This window comes from Lepidochelys kempii, chromosome 11 (genome assembly GCF_965140285.1).
Source record: "Lepidochelys kempii isolate rLepKem1 chromosome 11, rLepKem1.hap1, whole genome shotgun sequence".
NCBI classification, from domain to species: Eukaryota; Metazoa; Chordata; order Testudines; family Cheloniidae; genus Lepidochelys; species Lepidochelys kempii.
Window position 1 is genome coordinate 53620603 of NC_136390.1, and position 23931 is coordinate 53644533.

General features: G+C 39.6%; 1 protein-coding gene across 3 annotated transcripts in view; it reads right to left on the reverse strand.

Moving 5' to 3' along the window:
- The window catches only part of TMEFF2 (transmembrane protein with EGF like and two follistatin like domains 2), a 172726-nt gene that overhangs the window by 66586 nt on the left and 82209 nt on the right, over positions 1-23931 (reverse strand). For all 3 annotated transcript variants that reach the window (XR_012154338.2, XM_073306223.2, XM_073306224.2), the window contains exon 5: positions 8484-8580. Coding sequence is in view for 2 of the 3 variants with exons in the window: in XM_073306223.2 (XP_073162324.1) it covers positions 8484-8580 (97 nt within the window). In the remaining variant the exon portion in view is untranslated. The remainder of the gene's footprint in view (positions 1-8483; positions 8581-23931) is intronic.

Genomic DNA, 23931 nt, shown 5'->3' on the forward strand with positions numbered 1-23931 from the left:
GTGGGGAGTGAGGTTGCAATGGGGAATGATGTGCCCCTCCCCAATCAACTCCAGGCCATCTGCTTCCAATTTCCAGCTTGAGTTCCCACCCCTCATTCCCTGAGCAAATCCCGACTCTGAGGTGAGCCATCTGTGAGATCCCAAGAAGTGAGGGAAGCTATGCTAAAAGATGGCTGATCCTCCCCCCCTCCCCTTCCTATGTGGGGGAGGTAAAATGGAGTGTTCCTGATCTGACTCAGAATCAGTTTAAAATCCAGTCTATCTGTTTAATGAAATTTTCACAGGATTATCTTTACATTCCTCAAGGCCTTGCACTTACCATGTAGTATTTCTGTATCTGCAGTAATTACATTTTACCCTCTATAGTGGTCAGGATTGGACTGCTCTCTGGAAGAGATCTAGGAAAGATATTGCTAAAAGTCAGAGCTTGGTACAATCAATAGCCCTCAGACTGGGAGTCAGGAGACCTGGGTTCTAATGTCTGTCACTGATCTGTTGTGTTACCTTGAGCAAGTCTCTTCACCTCTGTAAGATGGGGTTAATGATACCCCCTTCTGTAAAGTGCTTTAAGATTTATGGGTGAAAAGACCTAAACAAAGCTCAGTATTATTATTCAGCAATGGGCAGTGAATGAAACATGCGGTCTCTTTTCTCTTTATTGTCACGCAACAAGCAGGAGTTAGCTGGTTAGCATCAGGAGACTTTGTTGGATCCAGAAAGACAGCAATAAGGGGATAGGGAAGATTGATGAATGAATGAGATTTACTGTCTCATGGAGAAGTTCATCGTGCCAAGCTTAACAGATGATAAGAAAACCACACTTCTTCAGGACCAAAAAATGGATCAAGTTCAAGTACAAATCTAGCTGACCTGAGTAGGCAAAAGAGATTCATTGTTACTGTGCATGTAAGGCATTGTCTGCTGGAGATGATGGGCTGGTGACAGGGTAACCATGGCGATTCTGCTTGAATAGCACCCACTTTCTTGATTCTGGTGAGGATGTGTTCAGTTTCAACTAGTTACGATCCAGAAGCGTTAAAAGAGGACGCATGGCCAAGTAAGAAGAGACTGGTTAAGTCTGTGGTAGATATGATCTAACCAGGAACAATAATACTGCATATGGGCTTTTAGCTATGGTTTGACGTTCACAGGAACACTCTTGCTGTATCAGGAAGTCTTTACCCAGGAAGGAAACAGGATTGTCTAACATTTAGGAGGAAGGCAAGGGAGGAGAATAGCTGTGCTTCTGTCCAGTACCAGGCAGGAAACATGTTACTCCATCTTGCAGTGGTTTGCAAACAGTAGAGAGCAACCATATTCTACTGTCCATGTTAATTCTTGTCATGCTTATATTTAATGCCCTTTTTAAAAAAGTGGCTGAGTTTTGTGAATGAAACTGTGGCCTTCCTGCTCCCTCATGGAGGCGTGAATGAACTTCAACCTTCCACCAACAGTGTACTTTTAAGTTAATAATTTAACATAAAGCAGGATGGGGGAGATGGAGCATGTTATTGGGATGTTTGGCAGAAAATGGGGCAGTGCTCTCCCAGCTTTTTACAGACATTTATTCTCAGCTGCTCTATTTAGCCAACCCATGTATTTCTGAATGACAAAGTTGCATTCCTGCTTTCTTAAACATACTTACATAAAACTCTATAACACAATCTATTTATTGCTAAAATGCTAGTAGGAAATTGGAAAAGGTATAAATATGATTCATTGCTTGTGATCTCCTGCCCCCTGAAGGTACTATAATGCTCCAAATCCTGTTCAGTTCACAGCATCATAAAACTGAAGCAATAAATGTCACTTCTTTCTTGATTGCACATTAGGCCAATTGGCTTTTTATTGCAACTAAATAAGCCGTCATCAAGGCACCAGTCAGTTTACTGCTAGGGCATGACTCTGGCTAAATGCAGGGCATGTGGGGTGTGGAGAGCTTTTTTAAAAAGTAAAAAATAGGTGAAAAAATGCATTACTGTCCAAGGTCCCTATGCTTGTTCTTTCATGCTGTAATGCCCTGATGTACACAGAAGATTGTGTGTCAATGCTCATTAATATTTGATGTGTGTTCTCATATTATCCTTTCTGTGCACTTTCACAATCTTGTGAGGCAAGTTTGTCCTAGACACAGAGTTACATAACAAAGTGGGGGCTTCAGCTTTGTACAATCAGCACAGAGCTCTGCCCTTACAAAGCCAAAACGGATCCTTTTGTTTATGTTGCACAAAAAGGCAGATGTCGGGCCTGGTCTTTTCCATGCCCTATGATACATTCAGAGTACAAAACAGACTGCCAAAACAATTTTTTAAAAAATGTTAGTAAAGGTTTGCAGTAAGCCATTTGATAGATATTTTGCTACCTAGGATCAAAAAGCTGAGTCATTGTTTGATACAGAGTCTTAATAGAGGAGTAAGAAAATGTGCACCGTGTGCCCAGTTTAACAGGAGAACGGAAACGGATTCTTGTTGTCCCATAGACTACCTGTTCATTTGTGCACGGAAACTAAATCAGGGCACAGAGAAGCATGCCCATTTCCTTGCACAATGCCTGACCACATGTACACACCATTATAATGAGCGTAGCTCAGCTGCCATTTTGATGCAGTCCAATACGGAGATCTAAATGCCAGTAGAACTGCTCCCTTAGACACTATCCAGCTGTCTCTTGTATCATTAATGTCTCTCTCAGCCAGCACACTTTGGATGGGAAATATCAACTGTCAATACACACAAAGTGCACACCCGAAAACAAAAGGCCTCCTTGCTGGCTACAGGGTAGGGGACTCCATGTATCTTTCTCCTAGCCTTTGGGGTGGAGGAGCTGTCATTCTATCCCTCTCAATACCCCGCCCCTCTTGCCGCCTCTCCCAGACTCCTGTTTCCTCACATTCTCCCTCCCTGTTGTCTCTGTCTCCTGTTCCCCACTTGTCCCCTACATTCACCTGCCACCCATATTTTCTTTTTTTTCCTCCTTAGAGTCTGTTGAACCTCACATTCTTTTTCTCCTCCTCCACATTGACTTAGTATCCCCCCCAGCACTCTCCTTCTCTGCCACCTTCTACAAACACACATTCTTCTGTTCCTTTACTGTCTCCTGTTTAGCTCACATATGCCAAATAGGGGGCAGCCATCTTGGCTGCAGCAGTTGGGTTTGAGTCCCCATTTGAAAGCAATGGGAGACTTTAGCCACTTTGAATCGGGCAGGGGAGTATCGTGACAAGAAAACGAAACAAAAAACCCCTCTGAATGCTCATAAGCAAGTTATAGCTATTCAGAAATTGTTATTTACCTAGAAATAATCCAAGCAGTCAGTGAGCCAAATTCTAGTCTCAATTTCACCATCACAAAATAATTCCTCTACAGTCAGTGAAGTTACTCTGGATTTACGCTGCCATATTCTGCTCTCATTAACACTAGTTTCAGAGTAACAGCCGTGTTAGTCTGTATTCGCAAAAAGATGCATCCGATGAAGTGAGCTGTAGCTCACGGAAGCTCATGCTCAAATAAATTGGTTAGTCTCTAAGGTGCCACAAGTACTCCTTTTCTTTTTATTAACACTAGTGTAACTCTACCCTGACTCTAATGAAGTTACTCCATATTTACAGTGGTGTGGTGGAATTCTAGCCTCAATGAAGACAATGGCAAAACACCACCAATGACTTCAGTTGGATCAGAATTTCAACCCAGGAGGTGGCACGAACATCTGAAAAATCAAGTATGCACAACAAATCCTTTAGCTTTACTATCTAATGTTATTGCCTTGGGTTATATACAAGAACACATATTGAGCTCTTGCTATAATTTTATGTCATTTTTTGCCACAGAACCAAATGTTACAGAATCTACCTTTTGGACAAGAGATTTATGTATCAAATACAGGGTCCCATAACAGACTGTAGTGAATGATACACACAGAACAAAATGTGGTTTATGATTTATTCAGGAACATTGAAAATCATGAAATATTGTCTATATAAGAGACTTCCTCGATAGAGAAAATATTGTCAGTTTCTTTGGGGGTAGACTAAATTATTTACCAGGACATTCTAAAGTATATTGACAATAAAACAACATGAAGTATAAGTAATTCCAGACAGTCTTGGCTTCTGTTAAAACCAGGTTCATTATTATATTTTTTTAAAAGAATGTTATTAGGAAAATAAATCCTTTGACTCTGCAAGGGCAGAAGTTTGTGCAAACAAACACAATCTTCTAAAAGGAAAAATACATTTCTCTGAAGGATCATGCTAACTTAATAGATAGGAAGGGCAAAATTCTCAAAAGTCTAAAAGCTTAAGTCCCATTTTCAAAAGAGACTTTTTTAGGCACTTAGGAGCAATGAGACTTAGGATTCAAAGTCACCTACATGGTTTTGAGAATTTTAGTGGAATTGAGAAGCAAATAATTGGTCTGAACTAAAACAGTATACAATGTAAAACAAAACAATTTTGCCAGATGTGGTACCAAGTTCCCAGTGTTCAAAAAGTTACATGTCCAGGATTCTGGACAGACAGTGCATGCTGAAGACAATGCTGCTGCATCCTAATTGCTATTTTTATCCATGCTAGCTAGATTAAAGCTACCGTGAGTATATCTACACTATATCCCACCTTAGATTGCAGTGTAAACATACCTTTTGTGGACCACCATAAACTTTTGCAGAAGTGAAGTTTCTACATTGCGCTAACTCTCCATTACTTAATACCTTTTTGCAAGTATATCTGACAATGAACGAATACCTAATTTCTCTCTGAGGAGCAAGAAAAAACAACATGAAGCATTATAACCTCACAGTACTATAAAATGCACAGGGTACTGCAGATGCGAAAGAAGGTGGTTGCTTCTGAATCCAGTACAAGTAGATCACACATAGTTATTACACACACTGCTGAACATGAAGCAGCCAATACCCCTGTAATGTATGTGGGCTTTCAAACTACCTTTTAGTACCATATACGAAAATCAGTAGTACATCTTTTTTTTAGATCCTCTGGTTGAGACCAACTGATTGAAGAGGGAAGGGACCCAGTGCTGACTGACCTAATTGCTATGTGGATTGGGAAGCTGGCAAAATCAGATATTAGTTTCCTTTATGTTTTCCTTCTTTACTATAATAAAGATAAATATTGATTTATTGAGTGCTATTGATTTTAGGGGTAGTTGCTATTAACAGTTGCATCAGATTTGTACAAGTATGCAGTTTATTTGCATGAAAATGCATTTTAAACATATTGATATGTGTCTTTTGCTAACTGGTTTATTCATTTCCCATGTAGTAGAATTTACACAATGTATATTAGTGATTAGAAATGAAATATGAGATAAAGAGTTCTTTGCTTAATACCTTTAGGAAGGAGTGTATATGTTTTGGGGGAGAGGAGTTTATTTTCTGTTGTATACTTTATACATCTGTGCAAGTCTTTTAACTGTGTCTTATTCTGCACAATCTATGCACTTTGCAGTACACATGCTCACTACACTTTGATATTGAAATGCAAAAGAAAAGGGTATTACTTAACCCTGGTACAACATTTTCACTTTGATTCACTTTACCAATCAGAGGTTTTCAGCTTTTAATCCTGATTTAAGAAAATACTGCAGTCCTTTCCCCATCTCTTCTGCTATAGAAATTCTGCAGATTTATAAGGTTTATTTCTATTAGTTACATCATGCCACTTAAATGGACACATCTCAGACCTCGCTTGGTATCTTTCCATACCATGACTAGCATAGTGTAGGAAGAATGCCTACTCCCTCAGTGGTCTATAAAACAAGAGATTAAGACCTGCATTTGGGTCTTTGACATGGTTGTACACTGACACTAAGCCACTTTACCAGATTAAAGAGCACTCCATTTGATATGTACTATTTATACACTAGCTGAGAGTTTAATAGTGTCGTCAAATGCTTTTTGGACAATCTCGAAAATACTTTACTCTGTTCAGAACCTTATGTTTCATTCTCCATTTTCTTTTGTATCTCTCTCAGGCGTTACACTGAGTAGCCCTGTCTTGCAAAGTCAATTACTCCTTAGCAAGCTCAGAAATACAAACCCAAAGTAAGCAACATGACATATCTGATTTACCAACAGATTGCAATCTAGTGCTAAAGAGCACGGCCACTGCCCCACTTTAAATATTCATGAAGCCTACTGGTGCAAAGTGCATTAAAAGTGGGAACAGTGCCAGTAATACACGATCCTCTTGGTGACAAGAAGATTTCACAGATTAAAAGAAGCAAGATGTTAAAGACTTCAAGCTGAATAGTCTTTGTTCTTAACACAGTAAAGATGTTCACTAATGGAATGCCAGATCTCACACACACTTACAATGGTAGAATGTAAAATGGACTAATAAGCGTGCAGAAAGCTATCTGTTTATTACAAATTTCTCCAAATTGTCCAGAAAATGGCCACACACATTCTACCAGTTTAAATAATCTGTTACAGGGCAACATGCCTCTCAACAGAATCCCAGTAGTCGGGCCATTAATAGCTCAAATGTCATACAAGTCAAAAATTTTTTTAAAAAATAGTGACAACACATAGCTCTCTTGAGCTGAGTGGCATTTGACAATGACTGACAAAAAAGAGCTAAAACAGGAAAAGGGACTGAAAAAAAGAAGACTGTAGCAATTCAGAATAATGTTAATTGTCCCTTTAAATCATTAGCATCCCAGCCACATCTGCTATCACACCTGTGCTCTCTTCTCTGATCTATTCTGACACTCTAGAAGTGTTAGGCAAGCAGCCAGCTTCATATCCACGGCTCTCTATGATCAGTTTCTACTACCAGCCTGCTTTCCTGTTACTTAGAGTGAATCAAGTACCAACCCCAGGGCTTTGGAACAGTTTCTGATTGATAGGACAAACTGAAAGTTCTAGGCTAATTTCCTCATAACAATAGTTCCCAATGCTTGCTAGTAACCATTGACCTAATTTGGACTCCACAAAGCTAATCAGTCAAGTAAGATAATTAAAGAAAGTTTGTTTCTGAGACTTGATAAAAATATCGATCAAATAATAAACTGATGTGTGTTATTCACCTAATCTGGAGCATTTATTTTTTACACACTGAATTTGTGTGTATGTATATGAAGGAATGTGATTGTCTTTGGTTCATGTCAAATTCTGAAATTCAGTCCCAGTATATTTGAAAGAAATCTAGGCTCTCAATACATAGCCTGCTTCCATTTCAGAAATATAATAATAAAAGAGGCTTACACACAGAAGACTTATTTCTTAGAAATATGTTTATCCAAAAATAAATCGGGGGTAGGAATTGGAAAACAGAGCTCTGTTGTAGCACACAAACTGTTGACTTCAAAACAACCCTTTAACAGCCTTAGCATGGTCTTTTTACTTCTGCTTTGAAATCTGGTTTACTACCTCTTACCAAATTAACTAGTAACATCCTTCTAAGTGTCCTTCCCTGCCTCCTGCACCCCAAAGCGTATTCCTCTGAAGAAAGACTGCCTGTCAATAAAGACCAGGCACTTCAGTTCCTACAGTTATGTTGTTCTTCACAGATGTTTCAAAGGAAGGGAATTAGGCTATTTTATCTGTTATGTTCCCTCAAACAAACAAAAAATGCTAGCATTACACAGAGCTTATCATGGTTAATAACGTTATCCTGTACTCAGTTATACTCCCTATCCTTCTCTTCTCTTCTACTTCAACTTAAAAGCTCACCTAAATATGAAACTATAACCACTGGACTGTGACTTCTGATATATTAATTTTAACAAAGTTTTATTTTGACACAGACATGACCAAAGCACTTCTGAATAATTGGGTGAAGGTCCTACCGGGAAACAGAAGCTTTGTGTAATACTCTTAGACAAAATCAAAATTAAGCAATTTTTTAAACTCAGTCTCGTTCCATTATTACAGACATATAATCAGGAAGAATCTTGCTTCTATTTTTCAGTGGCACAATTTCTCTTGCTAACTGGATTCAGAGCCAGTTTTTTTTTTTAAGCATAAAATCATAGGCCTTTGAAAGCTTGGCAAGATCAGATCAAAATGAGCACAAATTTATCACGTGCTTTCTCCTAGCTTACCACATCCATAACCTTCCTTACTGAAGAGAAGCAATGTTCGTAATTTCATGCCTGACTGGTGCACAGAACACTGTGTTTGGTTGGAATCAGTTGACTAACACCATGTCTAATAACCTTCTTTGGTATTACTCCCTCCCTATTCTTTTCTTAATCTGTTCCTTTCTGTTTGTTTTATACTCTCAGTTTAGAGACAGTCTTATAGCTTTATCATGTTTGCCCTTCCAAATAAGTGCTCTCAATCCAACAGAGCATGTTTTGCAATGCCTCTATCTATGTGTAGGATGAATGGACTTTAGGCGGAGGACAAGAGAAAGGGTGTACATTATTGTTTAATATCCTCTCACATGGTGAGTCTCTGAGCTATGACACCTTTAAATAATAAGACATTAATAACAGAAGAGATGTGTAAAATTACTGTACCAAACATCCTCTGCATCTTCATCACACTCTGCCCCAAACTGGCAAATGTCACAAGTGGACGTCTCTTTTTGATTGGTTTCTCCTGAGCCTTCATTGACTGTTTGATACAAAACACAGAAGAATATCCATTAGTAAACACAAAACAACAGCAAAGTGATTCTCATCTATAGGAAAGCTAAATTTATATATTAACCTTTGATAATTTAACACAGTGGTCAAGATGGTGGCGCTCGGGTGACATCCATATTTCAAACAAGAGACTACCACAAACATTTTTCCCCTTACTGGGATAAACACCACAGACCAGAGATACATGCGCTAACTGAGAGAAGAGGAGAGGAACGGGGGAAATCAATGTATGTGCTTTCCCATTTCAACAATATTTTTTTCTCAAAATCATAATAAGGAAGGAGGCAGCAACACTGAGCTGGCAAACTCATATTAAGCTGCACTGCTTTATTCCTGGAAAAATATTAGGAATTGATTGATAATATAGCACAGTGATTTACTTTTGTCTTTTGCGGTCCGTGTAGGTGAAGATCTTGTGAGGAACCCAGGGGTGTATGCTTCCCCAAGAAATGTTTGGAAAATATCTGACTCATGGTGCTATCTGGTCTATTCCAAAGGCAAAAGATTTGTCTCTTCAGAAGTACTGTTATAAGCCCTCAGGACTAGACATCTCTGGCAGGGATGATTTAGCACTGTCCAGATTGGGGAAAGAATACCACCAGGGACAGAGAAATCAATCCACCCCTTCTTTCATTTTGCTGGCAGAATTTTCTCATGGGCCCCCTTCAGCACAGAATTGGACACGGGGATAAAAGGTAAAATTTCCAAGAGTGCCTACATAGGTGACATAGGAGTCTAAGGGCCATTGAAATTCAATTTGAAAATGTTACATTGGGCTTTGAATTCAGCCCTTAATGTCCCATAAATTACATGAAGGAACTGAGGGAAGAATATGAATGGGTAAGTTGAGAGAGGTACAAGTGGACTGATGGATAGTTTTAGGGAGAATTCTTGTGAAATGATCCAACAGAATGCTATAGATGTTTTTATAAAACAGTATAAGTACTGAGAGCTGTGGACAGGTGCTTTGTAGTAAGACACAATACATAAAGATATAACTCTTATAGTAACAGAATAATTAGCTCACACCAGATTTAAAGTAACAACTTTGATTGTCATTATCTGCATAGAAATTCTATGCTACTTACTTTTAATGTTTTCATTTTACTATTTGTTCATTCAGATTTTGTACAGTGGTGCAGATTTACTGTAGGATAAGTAACTGTAGAGATTTAGGCTCCAATCCAGTGAAGCACAGAAGCCCCCTGTATACCTTTAAGACCCACTGAAATTGATGGGATTAATCACTAGAGCTGGTCAGGAATTTTCCAGCAAAACTTCCACTTCCCGTCCACCTGCCGCCATCAAAACTTTCCGGGGGAAAGTTGGTTTCAACAAATGTTTTGGCTCAAAATCTTTTTGAAAAGTTTCTAAGTTGTCAAAAGAGCCTGTTTGTAAAGGAAAGGTATCAGTTTTCTGGTTCAAAATGACTTTTTCTTAAAAAAATCAGTTAATTATAGTACAATTTAAAAAAAAAATCCTCAATTGAAACAAAATGTTTAGAAATGACTGAAATGAAATAATTTTATTGACTGGTACCAGTTCTTCCCCCACCACATCAGATATTTGGTTTATGAAATTTTTCACAATTTTGACTTTTTTATCCCAGTTCAGGATGAGAAAATTTTTCCAGAATCTCAAAAGTTTTCATGGGACAGGAAAACCATTTTGTGCCCAGCTCTACTCATCTCATTCTGAAAGTTGCTGGAATGGTACTGTAGTACTAGAATTACACACATTTTAAGTTTGTATGGGCGGGCACCAAATTGGTTTGTCTTTCCTCCTAAAGTGGTGCAGCACAAAACGATAAATGATTCCAAATTACTGCAAAGTAGTTTTTATGAGGTAGGTATTCTAACCCCCCAAAAGAGGAAGGGTAGTTAGGGAGCTATACCTAGGTGCTAGCCTGGATTTTGGAGACTTTCTGCTCTGCCAGAAACTCGCTTTGTGACCTCGCCATTCAAGCCTAAATTTTCAAAGGGGCTAGTGATTTTTCGGTGCCCAACTTGAAACACCTTAAAAACCTGATTTTTAGAAGGGGCTTGGAAGAAAAATCAAGCTTTTTAAAGGACTGGTCTTCACTACAGGGAGATCGATGCTACTGCAGTCGATGCAGCAGGAATCAATTTGGCAGTTCTAGTGAAGACCTGCTATATGGATGGCAGAGCACTCTCTGGTCGAACCCGGTACTCCAACTCTCTGAGAAGAGTAAAGGAAGTCAACTGGAGAGCATCTCCCATCGATGCAGCGCAGTGAAGACACTGGGGTAAGTCGACCTAAGCTACATTGACTCCAGTTATATTATTTACGTAGCTGGAGTAGCATAAGTTAGGTCGACTTACCCCCGTAGTGAAGACAGGCCCAAAGTGTCTCAAGTTGAGATCCCAAAAATAGAGGCACAAAAATTACTTGCTACTTATGAAAATTTAGGCCTATTACTTGTCTTTGCTTCAGTGCCCCATCTTCTAAAATGGGGTAATAGCATATTTCTTTACCTTGCTGTGGTGTTGCGAAGATAAATACATTAAAGGTTGTGAAGCCCTCAGATACTACAGTGATAGTAACCACAGAAGTACCTAAGAGAGAGAGTCTCATATGTTTTTCCTGTAGGCTTAACAAAGTCAAAGCAAACATTCATACTTTTTAGATCTGAGCTATTCTAAAGGAATTTCCCATCAAATCACTGCCTGAATCTAAATTATATTAAAAAGGAAATTTTCACCTAAGGTGACTTTTGGGATATAAAAGAAGGAAGTTAACATCAATGGGGGCTTTTTTCCTGCTTGTAGAATTGTTGTAAGTTTATTTATCTTTATACACACACAACTTCAGTTTTAAGCAATCAAGGGAAGCTGAAAAACAACAACAACAAAAGAAAGCCAACCAAGCAAACCCTGGATTTCTGCTCCAATGAGTTGTCACAGTTGAAAGAAGGGTCCAGTATGGTGTTTTGATGTTTTCTTTAAAAGCTCTGGGAAATTTAGCCTATCTAACCAAGTTTGAATTTTAATGGTAATCTATTTCTTGGAAAGGACAGTTTTTGGCAGCCAATCTTGGCAGTGGTCTTGTGGCTAAGGCACTCAACTCCAGCTCTCTCTCAGACCAGTTACAATTTCCCTGCCCCACAGATTCACCAGCTGTAAAATGGGGATAACTATACTTTGCAGTATAGTTTGTAAAGCATTTTGGGATTTCCAGGTGGAAGGCACTAAATAACAGCCAAGTATCATCTATCTCATAACTGAGCATTTGTAAACATGCCATTTGTCCCAGTTTTGGAGGGAGAGAATCTATATTTTTAGCAAAACATCTTTTGTTTTTCTATTCTGTTGCTCCAAAACTCACTTTTATTGTACTTAAAAAGGTGTGTCCTTATTTTACCTCCACATTTGGCCAGGAACTTTTCGCACTGTCTCAAGCAATTTAATAGCTATGTAAGTCATTTTTTAAACAATTCATGTAATTGAAAGGTTTAATATTTTGAATAAAAGGAGATGTTTTAGAGGGGAATATCTTCATATAAGTATAGCACAGCTCTTAATTTCTGCTAGAAATGAACAGGTAGCTCTTTTATCAAAGAAGCCATGCATTTGGCATTCCAGAGACAATGTACTAATGCACCACTGAGACTCCGAGCACCCAACCTTACACATTCCTGATTAAATGGCAATGACTTAGCCTTTCCTCATTTTTCTGCTTTCAGTGTCTACAGAGATGGCTGATCTTAATTAGAGCTATGCAAATAATGGACTTTGCAGCTGGCTGGTAATTTAATTTTGAGCCCCACTGAAAACAATTTTTTTTGAAATTTTTGTTTGACACAAAGCAAAGCTTTTCAATTAAACTTTATGCATTTTTTATATTTACAATTTTTTTAAGGAAATTGCAAAATGAAAATATTGGAATGTTTTGTTTTGAAAATGTCAAAATTAAACATTTTGATTTGGTTTTTTTTTTTTTTTTTTTTTTTTTTGCGGGGGGAGAAAGGGGAAGTTTTGACATGAACAATTTGGTGAAAATTAGTTATATTTGCAAAATGTTTTGGTGTTACTGAATCTACATTTTTCCAGTGTTGGCTGAAAATGTTTGCCTTGGACTATGATTCACATTTAAGATGAGTTTTCTCTCACTTTCTCTTTCCTGCTGTGCAGATGAGTGGCCTTGATAAAAGCAGACATCTCAGAAAGAGTTATTTTCTCTGTATTTCCTTCTGCTATTTAGCTTCAGGACTGGTAGATGTTCACTTTCTAAGGTGACTGCTTTTTTTTCTTTGCTGCACTAGCTAGTTTGCACTTGCCTTCGTAGCTCAACTAAACAAATCTTTACAGAGGAAAATGAATTAGACATAAGAAAAAAAAGTTTACTGCTGCACTGGAAAAAGCTATCTTGTCTTTTAAAAGTGAGTTGCTCCTGGTAAAAATAAAAGGGCTCTTCGCTCTGCCATAACACACACAATTCTTATCTTATTAGCAAGTTTAATACAGTTGAACAATTCCAGAGGACCACGGGATAGCAATGTGGTAGGGCACTTGTCTCAGGGGAGCTTTAAAAGCCAGAGCCAGTCTCTTATTATTAATGTAATGCAGAACTGCTAAGGAGCAAGTTCCTTTTTGTGTTAGCATGATTAGCAACTTCCAGAATGCAAGTTACTGTCACACAGGAAACATGCTAACATGACTTTAACACCATCTGAAAGTCACTTCAGAGACAACCTCAATTTCCTCAGCAACAGGGATTCTTAGCTAGAGATGCACAAAACATAATTTAGACAGTCAATGGACTGTGGTAACCACTACAGCCCCTATTTTAAGCATCTGGCCCTCTTCTGGCAGCCTCACTGCACTCAGATCAGATAGCTGTGTTATCAACAGGATCTGGGTTGCTTGAATCTCACACAAGGGAGAAACCAAATTTGGAAAGATTTCATATTGTTTTTGTTGCTAAGGAAACCACTTTGTAAGCATCTACATTGTCAGCATATTTGTTTGACGTTGTGCCCGTCTGGCTTCCAGAATAATGGAAAAACCCCAACCCATTAGTGGAAACTTCAACCTTCTTTCCAAATCTCAATTTTATGTAAAAACTTTCAATTCTTTCAGTCTGTGAATACTTCTTTCAGGCACCTGCACATATAGGAAATCACACTCTGACTTTAAATATCCAACCTGCCACCGCATTATATCCCATGAGGGGTTTAACGCTCTGGCAGGTCTGATATTTAACTAAAAAGATACTAAATAGCGGTGCTTGAACTGCTAGATAAATCTTGTTAAGTATTCTTCCAACAGGTAGATTGGTAGGTAATCAAATATGCTTTTATCTATGCCTTTTGGAAACTTGCTTCCATCCACCCCTTCACAGCAGCCACAGTGGAACTGTTAGCCCTGGAGTGGGTAGCAGAAATTCTTGACTTCAGACGCAAGGGGCCACATATTGGTTAAATGACAAAGGGAGCAAACATTCTCCTCTGATGGATAGTGCACAGGGCAGTCAGTGTCAGAGGAAAAGAGGCACGGTGGGTGACATGAAAGAGAAAGCAATTAAGTGGTAGCATCCCCCACAACCACATAGCTCTGCAGCTGTTAAGATACATTTCATATGTATAACTTTGAAAGCAGTCAGATGACCTCCAAAGAGTGGTTCCAGTTTGCAGAGGCTTATCCAGGGTAATGAAAGTTATTGCAATGCTATCCCAAGAATATTTTTAAAATATGTTGTATAAATACAACAAATACACGCATTATGAAATACTATCATAGTATAAAAATACATAAAATATATGTACTTTGCATTATTATGGTTACATTCCAACTTGTGTTATGAAATCTGATTTAGATTACTGTCTCTAATAACCTAAATTTTAGCTTGTTAAGTACAAAATAATGCAGTTGATTTAATATAAAACAAACCATGAGAAATTGCCTTGTCTGTCTTGGATTGGGAACCTCACTACCTTTTTGTGATTACTTGAATCACTTAGTGGTTAGGTAATACAATCATAAATATATATATTTTTTAACAATTTGCTCCTGTGCTATGGAATTCTGAAATCATGGAAGGCTAATTCCTTTAAATGGAATTGGTATTAGCCTGTTAAGTATTGCCATATAGTAGGTAAGATTAGGGAGAAAGAGAGAAACAAATAGAAGAGTAAGGAAAAGACAGTGGGCATGATTGTTCTTCAGCCTATGCACTCACAGAAGACAGCCCCCCCCACCTTATGCTACTGCACATGCTGCCTGGTTCTTGGGACTGGATACACATGGCTAAATGGGTGCTCTTTGTCTGCTGTGGGTAGATGGACTGAGAGTGGGTGGAACCTTGGTTTCACTCACTGAGGTGCTAGCCAGTGGAGCAGAGTTGGCACTGGGAAGAAGGAGGTTGTAGTAATTTGCTGTTGGTATAGACCCACAGCAAGTTACTATACCCTGAGGCAAGGGCAGGGGGTGATGCTGTGATGCTTCTTGAACGTTATCATGGGATGTGCTCTTGTGGCATACTTTAGCTTGAAAGATATTTTGGGACCGTTGCTACCACCTTTACTCATGATGATAGTACCTTTGTCATGTAGTTTTCTGACTGAACTGTTCCGCATGAACTGTGGGTGGTGGACTCTACTACTGTGAAGAAGTAAGCAGCAGAAAAAGACTCGAAACATTGAAAATATACTTCCTTTAAAATTTACCTCCATTAGCAACTGCATTAACTTAGGTTACAAGGATTCCCATACCACCTGCTGATAGGGGACTATGATAGTCTTTCAAGGCTGGACTAGGTCTCTGCCTTAGCTAAGCTCCTAAGCTAAACTAAGTCTCTTTCAGGACGGGAACAAATGTTTCAAGATGCCCAGGCTTCCAGTTAAGCCAAGCATCTAGGCTAACTAACGTCCCAGGCTGACTGGCTTTTTCAAAGCTGGGCCAAGCTCCTTAACCCTGCTGCTACTGGACACCACCCAATCAGCCACTAGTCTCAGTAACAGCCTACTTGGCCACAACACTATTCCAGAGGGTTGGTAGAATTTGGTAAGTCATCAGTATTACCCAGATCTTTACTTTTCTTCATGTGAAGAAAATATCTAGCAATAAAGCCAGTCAATATATAAGATTGAAAATGCAGCACCCATAGTGATATCTACTCTTCTGTCAGACTGACTCATGTACAGAAGCTGAATGGTATTCTTAAAAGCTCCCCAAATTTTAGATAACTTTGCTTTTCAACTTTGTGTTTGTGTGATAAAATTGAGGGCAGCTTTTTACAGAGGACTGAACTAAGCAGAATAACTTTGAACTACAACAAGTCTGAGGAACAAACTAACATCTTGGTAACGTGCATAAATTACCACATAATTAATACTTGCATACCAGACTTGAATGAGCTACCTCCACTGAATGTCACAGTTCTCTTTTGAAGAGTGGGAAGAAGGTCCACTGTTTTATGTCAAATCCTCAAACCTAGACTTTGCCTTTCTTCTTGTATAGTTTATGTGCCAAATTCCACCTGCAATGCTCAGATAGACTTTAATGATAAAAGCTGTTTACAGTGCATATAAAGGCTTCCAAGCTGTTGTTTTCAAGTTTTATTTATGCTTCATAACTCCTCTTATTTTCTTCTTAGAAACCTTGTCGTGACTTAAAGAAGCATTTATTGGCAAGAGAATACTAGTAGATAACATAACATAATCTAGAAAGTGGGGGGAGAGTAACCATTATTCATTCTGGATACAGCAGCTCTGAAAATTGCTAAAGGTCTTCAGTGAGTGCTACTGGCCTGCTATTAAAAGAGCAGTATGGGCCAAATTATGCCTCATCAGAAGCAATGGAGCACTAGAAAAAGGGAGCAGGTGCATTTCCTGAGCAGCAGGGCCTGGAGCCATTATGACTGCATGAGGAATAATAATCCAGGCATGCAGAGAGCAAGGTGGTGAGGAGAAGCTCTTTCTGCATGTTAAAGGCCTGATTCAAATCCCACTGAAGTCACTGGGAGACTTATCATCAATGCACTTTGGATCAAGCCCTTAAAGAGGGCCTGAGTCTTGGTTTGATCACCTTACTCAGACATCATCCCTGTGTGGCTACTAGCACTGAAGGCAGCCTTTCCTTACATTGTCTATTCAGCATAGACAAGTTATGAGTACCCCTTGTGCAGGTGTGTTGAAAGGGAAAGGGGTCCCTGTGCTCACCCCAACTTCTAGCACACCTGTAATTAGAGCGACCACAATATACTTGGGATGTTATACTCAAATGTATATGTGGAAGGCTAATCTGATGAATATTAGTTGGTACTTAGATAGCATGACTCTTCTTCCAAGAAGTGTTCCAACATTAATGATCACTCTCCACAAAACACTGTGAGGCACTTGGCAAGCATTTTAATCCCCATTTTAAAAAGACTGGAATATCTGAGGCAGAAATCTGAGTTTCCAGAAATGGCTTCTAGCTTTGCTGTTTGTTTATATAGCGACCAATTTCAGATACCATGGCCACAATTTCCTAATCTGGGTGCCTAAACCTAGCTCCCTTAATAACACCTCCACCACCTATAGCACTTCTCATCAGTGGATCTCAAAGCACTTTACGAAGAAGGTCAGTATCATTATAAGCAAACTGATCTGAGGAGCCCCTCTAAACATCCATTGAAGAGGAGTACTCAACACCTCTGAAAATGAGGCCTTTGGTGTGTAAAGTTGGACATCCAAATATTGAGGCACTCAAAATCAGATTAACAGATTTTTAAGGCCACAAGAGACCACTGTGATCTCCTACATAACACAAGCCTATGTTAATTCCTGCTTTGGGTCCAATAACCATGCTTGAACTAGATCATATCTTTCAGAAAAATATCCAATCCTGATTTAAAAATTGCCAGTGATGGGAAATTGTCCACAATCCTTGGTAAATTGTTACAGTGATTAATTAACTCCACTGTTAGAAAATTTCATCCTATTTCTAGTCTTAATTTGGATTAGAGTTTAACTTTGAAAATCTGTTCCTGAGTGACTGGCTATAGGGTCAGAATCAGGATTAAAATTTAGGCTTCCCTGGCTCTCACTTCAACGTTCATTCCATACATCACTTTATAATATTAGAATCACACATAGAAATCTATTGCATTGTACAGCAGTTACATTACCAATTGTGCACATGCATAGAGGAACTATCTGACACAAAAATGTTAATTTAAAAAAACATTTTGACTTAGTCTATCAAGCAAAAGAAGGGAATAGAAGCTAAATCCTCATACTGAGCTCAAAGAACATACTGCAAGCCGCATGTTGTGGGAAAACCAAGTGATCTACAAAAGGGACAGTATCTGTTGCTAAAACCTTTTGAGATAGCTCAGGATTATTTATTCTATTGCCCAATTGTCATAAATATAAAGGGAAGGGTAAACACCTTTAAAATCCCTCCTGGCCAGAGGAAAAATCCTTTCACCTGTAAAGGGTTAAGAAGCTAGGATAACCTCGCTGGCACCTGACCAAAAAGACCAATGAGGAGACAAGATACTTTCAAAAGCTGGGAGGAGGGAGAAAAACAAAGGGTCTGGGACTGTCTGTGATGCTTTTGCTGGGGACAGAACAGGAATGGAGTCTTAGAATTTAGTAAGTAATCTAGCTAGATATGTGTTAGATTATGATTTCTTTAAATGGCTGAGAAATTCAGCTGTGCTGAATAGAATGGATATTCCTGTCTGTGTGTCTTTTTGTAACTTAAGGTTTTGCCAAGAGGGATTCTCTATGTTTTGAATCTAATTACCTTGTAAGGTATTTACCATCCTGATTTTACAGAGGTGATTCTTTTTGACTTTTTACTTCTATTAAAATCCTTCTTTTCAGAAACTGAATGCTTTTCCATTGTTCTTAAGATCCAAGGGTTTGGGTCTGTGGTCACCTATGCAAATTGGTGAGGATTTTTACCAAACCTTCTGCAGAAAGTGGGGTGCAAGGATTGGGAGGATTTTGCGGGGAAAGACGTTTCCAAACAACGCTTTCCTAATAAATAAACCCAGATAAACGTTTGGTGGTGGCAGTGGAAGTCCAAGGGCAAAGGGTAAAATAGTTCGTACCTTGGGGAAGTTTTAACCTAAGCTGGTAAAAGTAAGCTTAGGAGGTTTTCATGCAGGTCCCCACATCTGTACCCTAGAGTTCGGAGTGGGGAAGGAACCTTGACACCAATTATTTACAAAAAGGATTTCACTGCATACAGAAGACAAGAAAACACAACACAGCAGACCCACAAAGACATGGGAAGTAGTGCAGGACTAAAAATCCCATAAAATTTAGAGATGCTTCTTAAGAATTTATCTCAGCAGCAACTAATACGTGATCTCTCTTACAGAAGAGTAGGAAAATTAGAAGTAAAAATGATTTATTATATTGTAGCCTTCTTTTCTACTGTTGAAGGAAGACTGTAATGAAAGCTTGTTCTGGAGCATTAAACCACTGTGCATAGCGCTATGTCGACGGGAGAGCTTCTCGCGCTGACATGGCCTCTGCTACTCACGGAGGTGGTTTTACTATGTCAATGGGAGAACTCTCTTCTGCTGGCATAGAGCATCTTCACCAGATGCAATGCAGCTCCACTGCTGCAGTGTTGTATCTGTAGTCATGCCCTTAGTGATCCCACCATATGCTTGAGCACTATCATGACAGACTTGAGTAGGTCAAAAGGGCAGGGGACAAAGTGAGAGTACTCTGAGGAATAAGTGGAGAGAGGCCAATGGAATTTGCCAAGTTAGGGTAAAATACCACAAACACCTTCTACACAGTGAATAAAAAACAGAGTAGAGCAATAAAAGCCCAGATGCTGACAATGACTTCATTCTAATCAATAAGTCTTTCTCCTGAAAGCACTAGCTCCATCAAAAGCTGCAAAGTGAGAATGATGAATGGGTGTGAAACATGGGGTGGGCTCAGGAGTGGCCTTCCTGCCTCCTCACAGAAGGCTGGCAAAGGTTCAAAACAACATTATGAACAAAATGAAAAAATGGTTTCCGCATCGGTAATAAGTCTGACATGTCTTGTTCTTCTATCCTGCTGTCTAATTCTCTCTCAGATACAAATGTATCCCCCCTCCTCCGGCCCATACACATGCACCAACAAAATTAATAATTACATTACAAAACAATTTCTGTAGCAAATTCAGGACTTTATCCAGAGCCCTTTGAACCCAACTGAAAGAGTCCTATTGATGTCAATGGGGATGCCCTGATGTAACTGAGCAGAATACCACCAAAAGTTTTCAAATATACAGTGTGCAGCAAATTGTAATGCTGAGCAACTTGGGAGCACTTCTGTGTATTAAGGATCCATGCAGGGTTGCCCAGTCCTGGGGTGGATCAGACAGGTATGTTAAAGGACACAGAGGGACTCTACAACTGTGGACCAGTCAGATCCCAGAGAGCTTCAGAAAAGGAGCAGGAGATGATACACATACTTCTCTGTCTCCCTAGGCCCTGCAGACCACGCCCCTAGGGACTGTAATAACCTATACAGAGCAATCTGGGAATGCAAGAAGGACATTGAGGCCCGGGGCAGGAATTGTCCTGTTTGATGTCACCCACTCTTGCCATGATTTTATCATGAGTTGCCCATTATTTGGTGCTCTTTGAGTCATGTGAATATAGGAGAATCTTTACTTCTTAAAATAAGTTCCCAGCCATTCATGGCAGAGAAAAGCTTGAAAAATGTGACCCAAGCGTACCCAAAAGACAAATAAAAAGAACCCAAAGGTTATTTATTAAGGAAGAAGTAGTGGGATAATGGAGAGTTGGGTTCCTTTCCCACCTAATTGCTTGGGGGAGAAGGGATATCTTTGTCTTGTGGGTTTTTCAGGCACCACTTTGTTTCCTCAGCTGTCATCCAGTCAGAGAGCCAGAGTCTCTAATGTAGAGACAAAGGAGGAGGCATCAACTCCTTCCGATGTATTCCCCACTGCTATATGCAGGGGCAGTGGGAGTGGCTTTTCAGCCACAGAATTGCTCCTCTCCTACCACTGCTTGATACTACCCTCCTATTTGTTGTCTCATTGTGGGGATGGTTTATGGACCTGTATGAGCATGTGGGTCGGCAGTCAGGATGTGAATCTATACAAACACACACCGGGTGTTCTCTTTTTGTACAGTTGTAGCCTGTTGGGAATGGCTTTAATTCTTAAACAAAAGCAGTCAAAGGAGGGCCTATAAAATTTATTCTAACACTATTTACTAGTTTCTGTTATACATTCACCCCCCTTCCCGCACACAACTCTATTTAAAGTGCATTTCCTAAAAATTAAAATATAATCAGCCAAGACCAGTCTCTCCTAGCAAATATAGGTAATGGTGTTTCAAAAGAAATAGCTCATAGAATAACACCCTAATAGAGGCTTTTTTGAATGCTGACATGAACCAGCAGTGATTATAGCACCCTTGCGCTGTCCCCCTGCACAATTTTATTGTTGCCTTGTGTATCTGGGATGCCAACTTTACAGATTTATGTGAGTGTAAAAGGACCGGAATTGACAGCATTTGCCAGCTTAAGGAAGAGGATCATTTAAATTTGCCAAGAGCTGCCTCTCATAAAATATCTTTGAGCAAAAAGCCAAGTAGCATGGGGAGACTATTCATCTCTCTCTTGCATTAATTTTATTTTAAAGAGAAATCTCTTTCTTACAGGAGAATTTTCAATGAACAAATGCAGCAGTTGTAAACATTCACATGATGCTGCCAAGGTTGGCAGGCTGCAAATTAGAACAGCTTTTCTTGCACCACTCCCCTGATCTTGTCCATTTTGATATGCCCAGCAGTCTGAGTAGAGGTAGGCACCTGCACACTCTCCTTCCCTTGTGTGGTAATGCGGAGGCTAAATACTATAGTACCTACAATACTATAAGGGGCTAGTATTTGATGTCCTATACCTGATATAGAGTAGATGAACTCTACGTATCAAATTTACACTATGAAGCTCACATTTATGGCAGATTATTTTTAAACAATGCTGCATTAGATATGGATGCAACAGCAGAAATCCGGATAAACAGCACCTATTTTCTCCTGAAAAAAACAAACAAACCAGTAGTTAACTGGATATACCCTTACTGATCTCAGGCTAAAAACACATATCCCTCTATGATCCAAAGCAAAAGGAGCGGCACTTTCACTTGTTCCTAGAAGACAACAACTAAACCAACCCTGAATTTAGTACATGTGCTAACTAAGAAAGGACATAATCCATGAATACATGAAGGCTAAAATAAGAAAATCACTCCTTGGTTGAAATGGCTTTCAGACTGTAGTGTGCATGCTGGCCAGCTTCCTGCTTGGTCAGAGCATTAAAAGAGAACTTGAATGTGAACCCTTCTGGCCATTCAACTTTCAAGAAACAGAATACAAAAGAAAAAATAAAATTGAAAGAGCTGTCCTAACATGCACTTGGCAAATACTTCAGTTTTAAGGTCTTTATCTGTGTGCTATTGATTTAAATCTGTGTATCCTTTTGAATATTAGCATGGCTAGCGAGATAGCAACATCATACATAAAAATGTTCTGTATTCCAGAACAGATGAAAGTCCCAGTGGTAAAGGAAGATTTAGGTATCTCTGAAGATTTCTTATCACAGTGCAACATAACTCTCTAATGGTTCAGTGCCTTGGAGGGTCATCTGAGATCACTTATCATATAAATCAAATAGGTGGCAGGCTATAAGAGAAGAAGCCTATAGCAATTTCACATCTTTGCTCCCAGCCATCAAATCTATCTTTTAGGATGACTATAGAGAAGATAATATGCCACTCCATTTAAACCATCCAGGAAACCCAAATATGGATATTAACCAATTTTAAGATGCTGCTACTAGGCTTGATTACACTATGATTCACTTAGGAAATGACTGCTTTTAAATCCTAAGACTAGGTTGCAGACATTGGACTTGATTCTAATGCACACTAAGTCCTCTTTATACCACTCTGGCAATGTAAAAGGGCCTCAGAGTGAGTGTAAATACAACTTACGCCCACTTTAAGGCTCCTTAAAGTCCAGAGTTAAAAGGTGTACCAGAAAGGGCTTTCTGTAGTCACAACTGAGGGCCGGTTTACACTAGGAACGTACATTGGCACAGCTATGTCTCTCAGGGGTGTGGAAAATCCACACCCCTAAAAAAGGTGTAGCTATGCCAACCTAACCCCTGCTGTAGACCACACTAGGTTGATGGAAGACTTATTAATTGACTGAGGATGGGTAGAGTACCATAGTAGTCAGGAAACCAGAGGAGGGGGACAGAGTCTGACTTCACTTCTCAATAGTCAAGAGAATGTGGGAGTAGGGGGAGAAGGATGGTGTAGGTTCCTTCAACCAACAAGAGCAGAGGAGTGGGGTGAGCAGATTCAAATTTACCTGACACCTACAGTATCAATGAGATGCTGACATGAAAGATGGATCCCTGGGAAGGGAGATGAACAGCACCCTGGCCAGAATCCCAGGTGCTGGGGTCTGAGGCTTGCTGGTAACACCTTTCATATCGGTCTCTGCAAGTAAGTTTGGTCCCCTAGCTAGTGGATGTCTGGCAAAGTTTTCAAGCCCTACATTAGTATATATTTACAATAAGCACAAAATGGATCCCATATTTTATAGCATAGCCCTCCCTTCCATAGCAAAATACCTATGTAAAGTATAGTATCCAGCTTCTTGAGAATGTCTTTCATTCTGAGTCATCTGACAAACTAAAGTAACTTATGGTTCCATATTTCTTTCCAAACATCCACGTATATCCATTTTAACGACAGGACAAGGCCCTGCACTATAAATGGCACCATTAATTGTTTATTGCACTCATCACTGCCGACATTACACATTTACAGGTTATACATACATAATGTATGTGTCCACATCATAAAAATCATTAAGATTGGCACCAATGATGGTAGCGTGATGGGCAGTGTTCACTGGTGGCATGACCTAGTGGTTAGGGGTTTAGGCCTCTGCTTGCCATGACTCTCATCTGTCTCCTGGGCCACCATCATGCCCTGTGACTGTGTCTGTTATGGGGATTGACCCGACGCTCTGGTCAGGTCATCAGTCAAATTTCTCTCTGGTGTGACAGGGTTCCAAGAAACATACAGGGTTCATCTACTGACCCTTATGGGTGTCCAGTCCCAGCCAGGGGTTTCCCTTCCTTCCTGCCCTCAGGGAGAGTTTAAAAACGAGGCTTTTCATACCCTTCTTAAAAAGGGGGGTTGGTAGGGGAGCCTAGGCCCACCTACTCCACCAGGCCTTGGCCCAGGGTCCCAGATAAGAGGTACCAATGTCCAGCACCCAGGAGTGCCTTAAGGCTGCCTCCCTGGGCCAC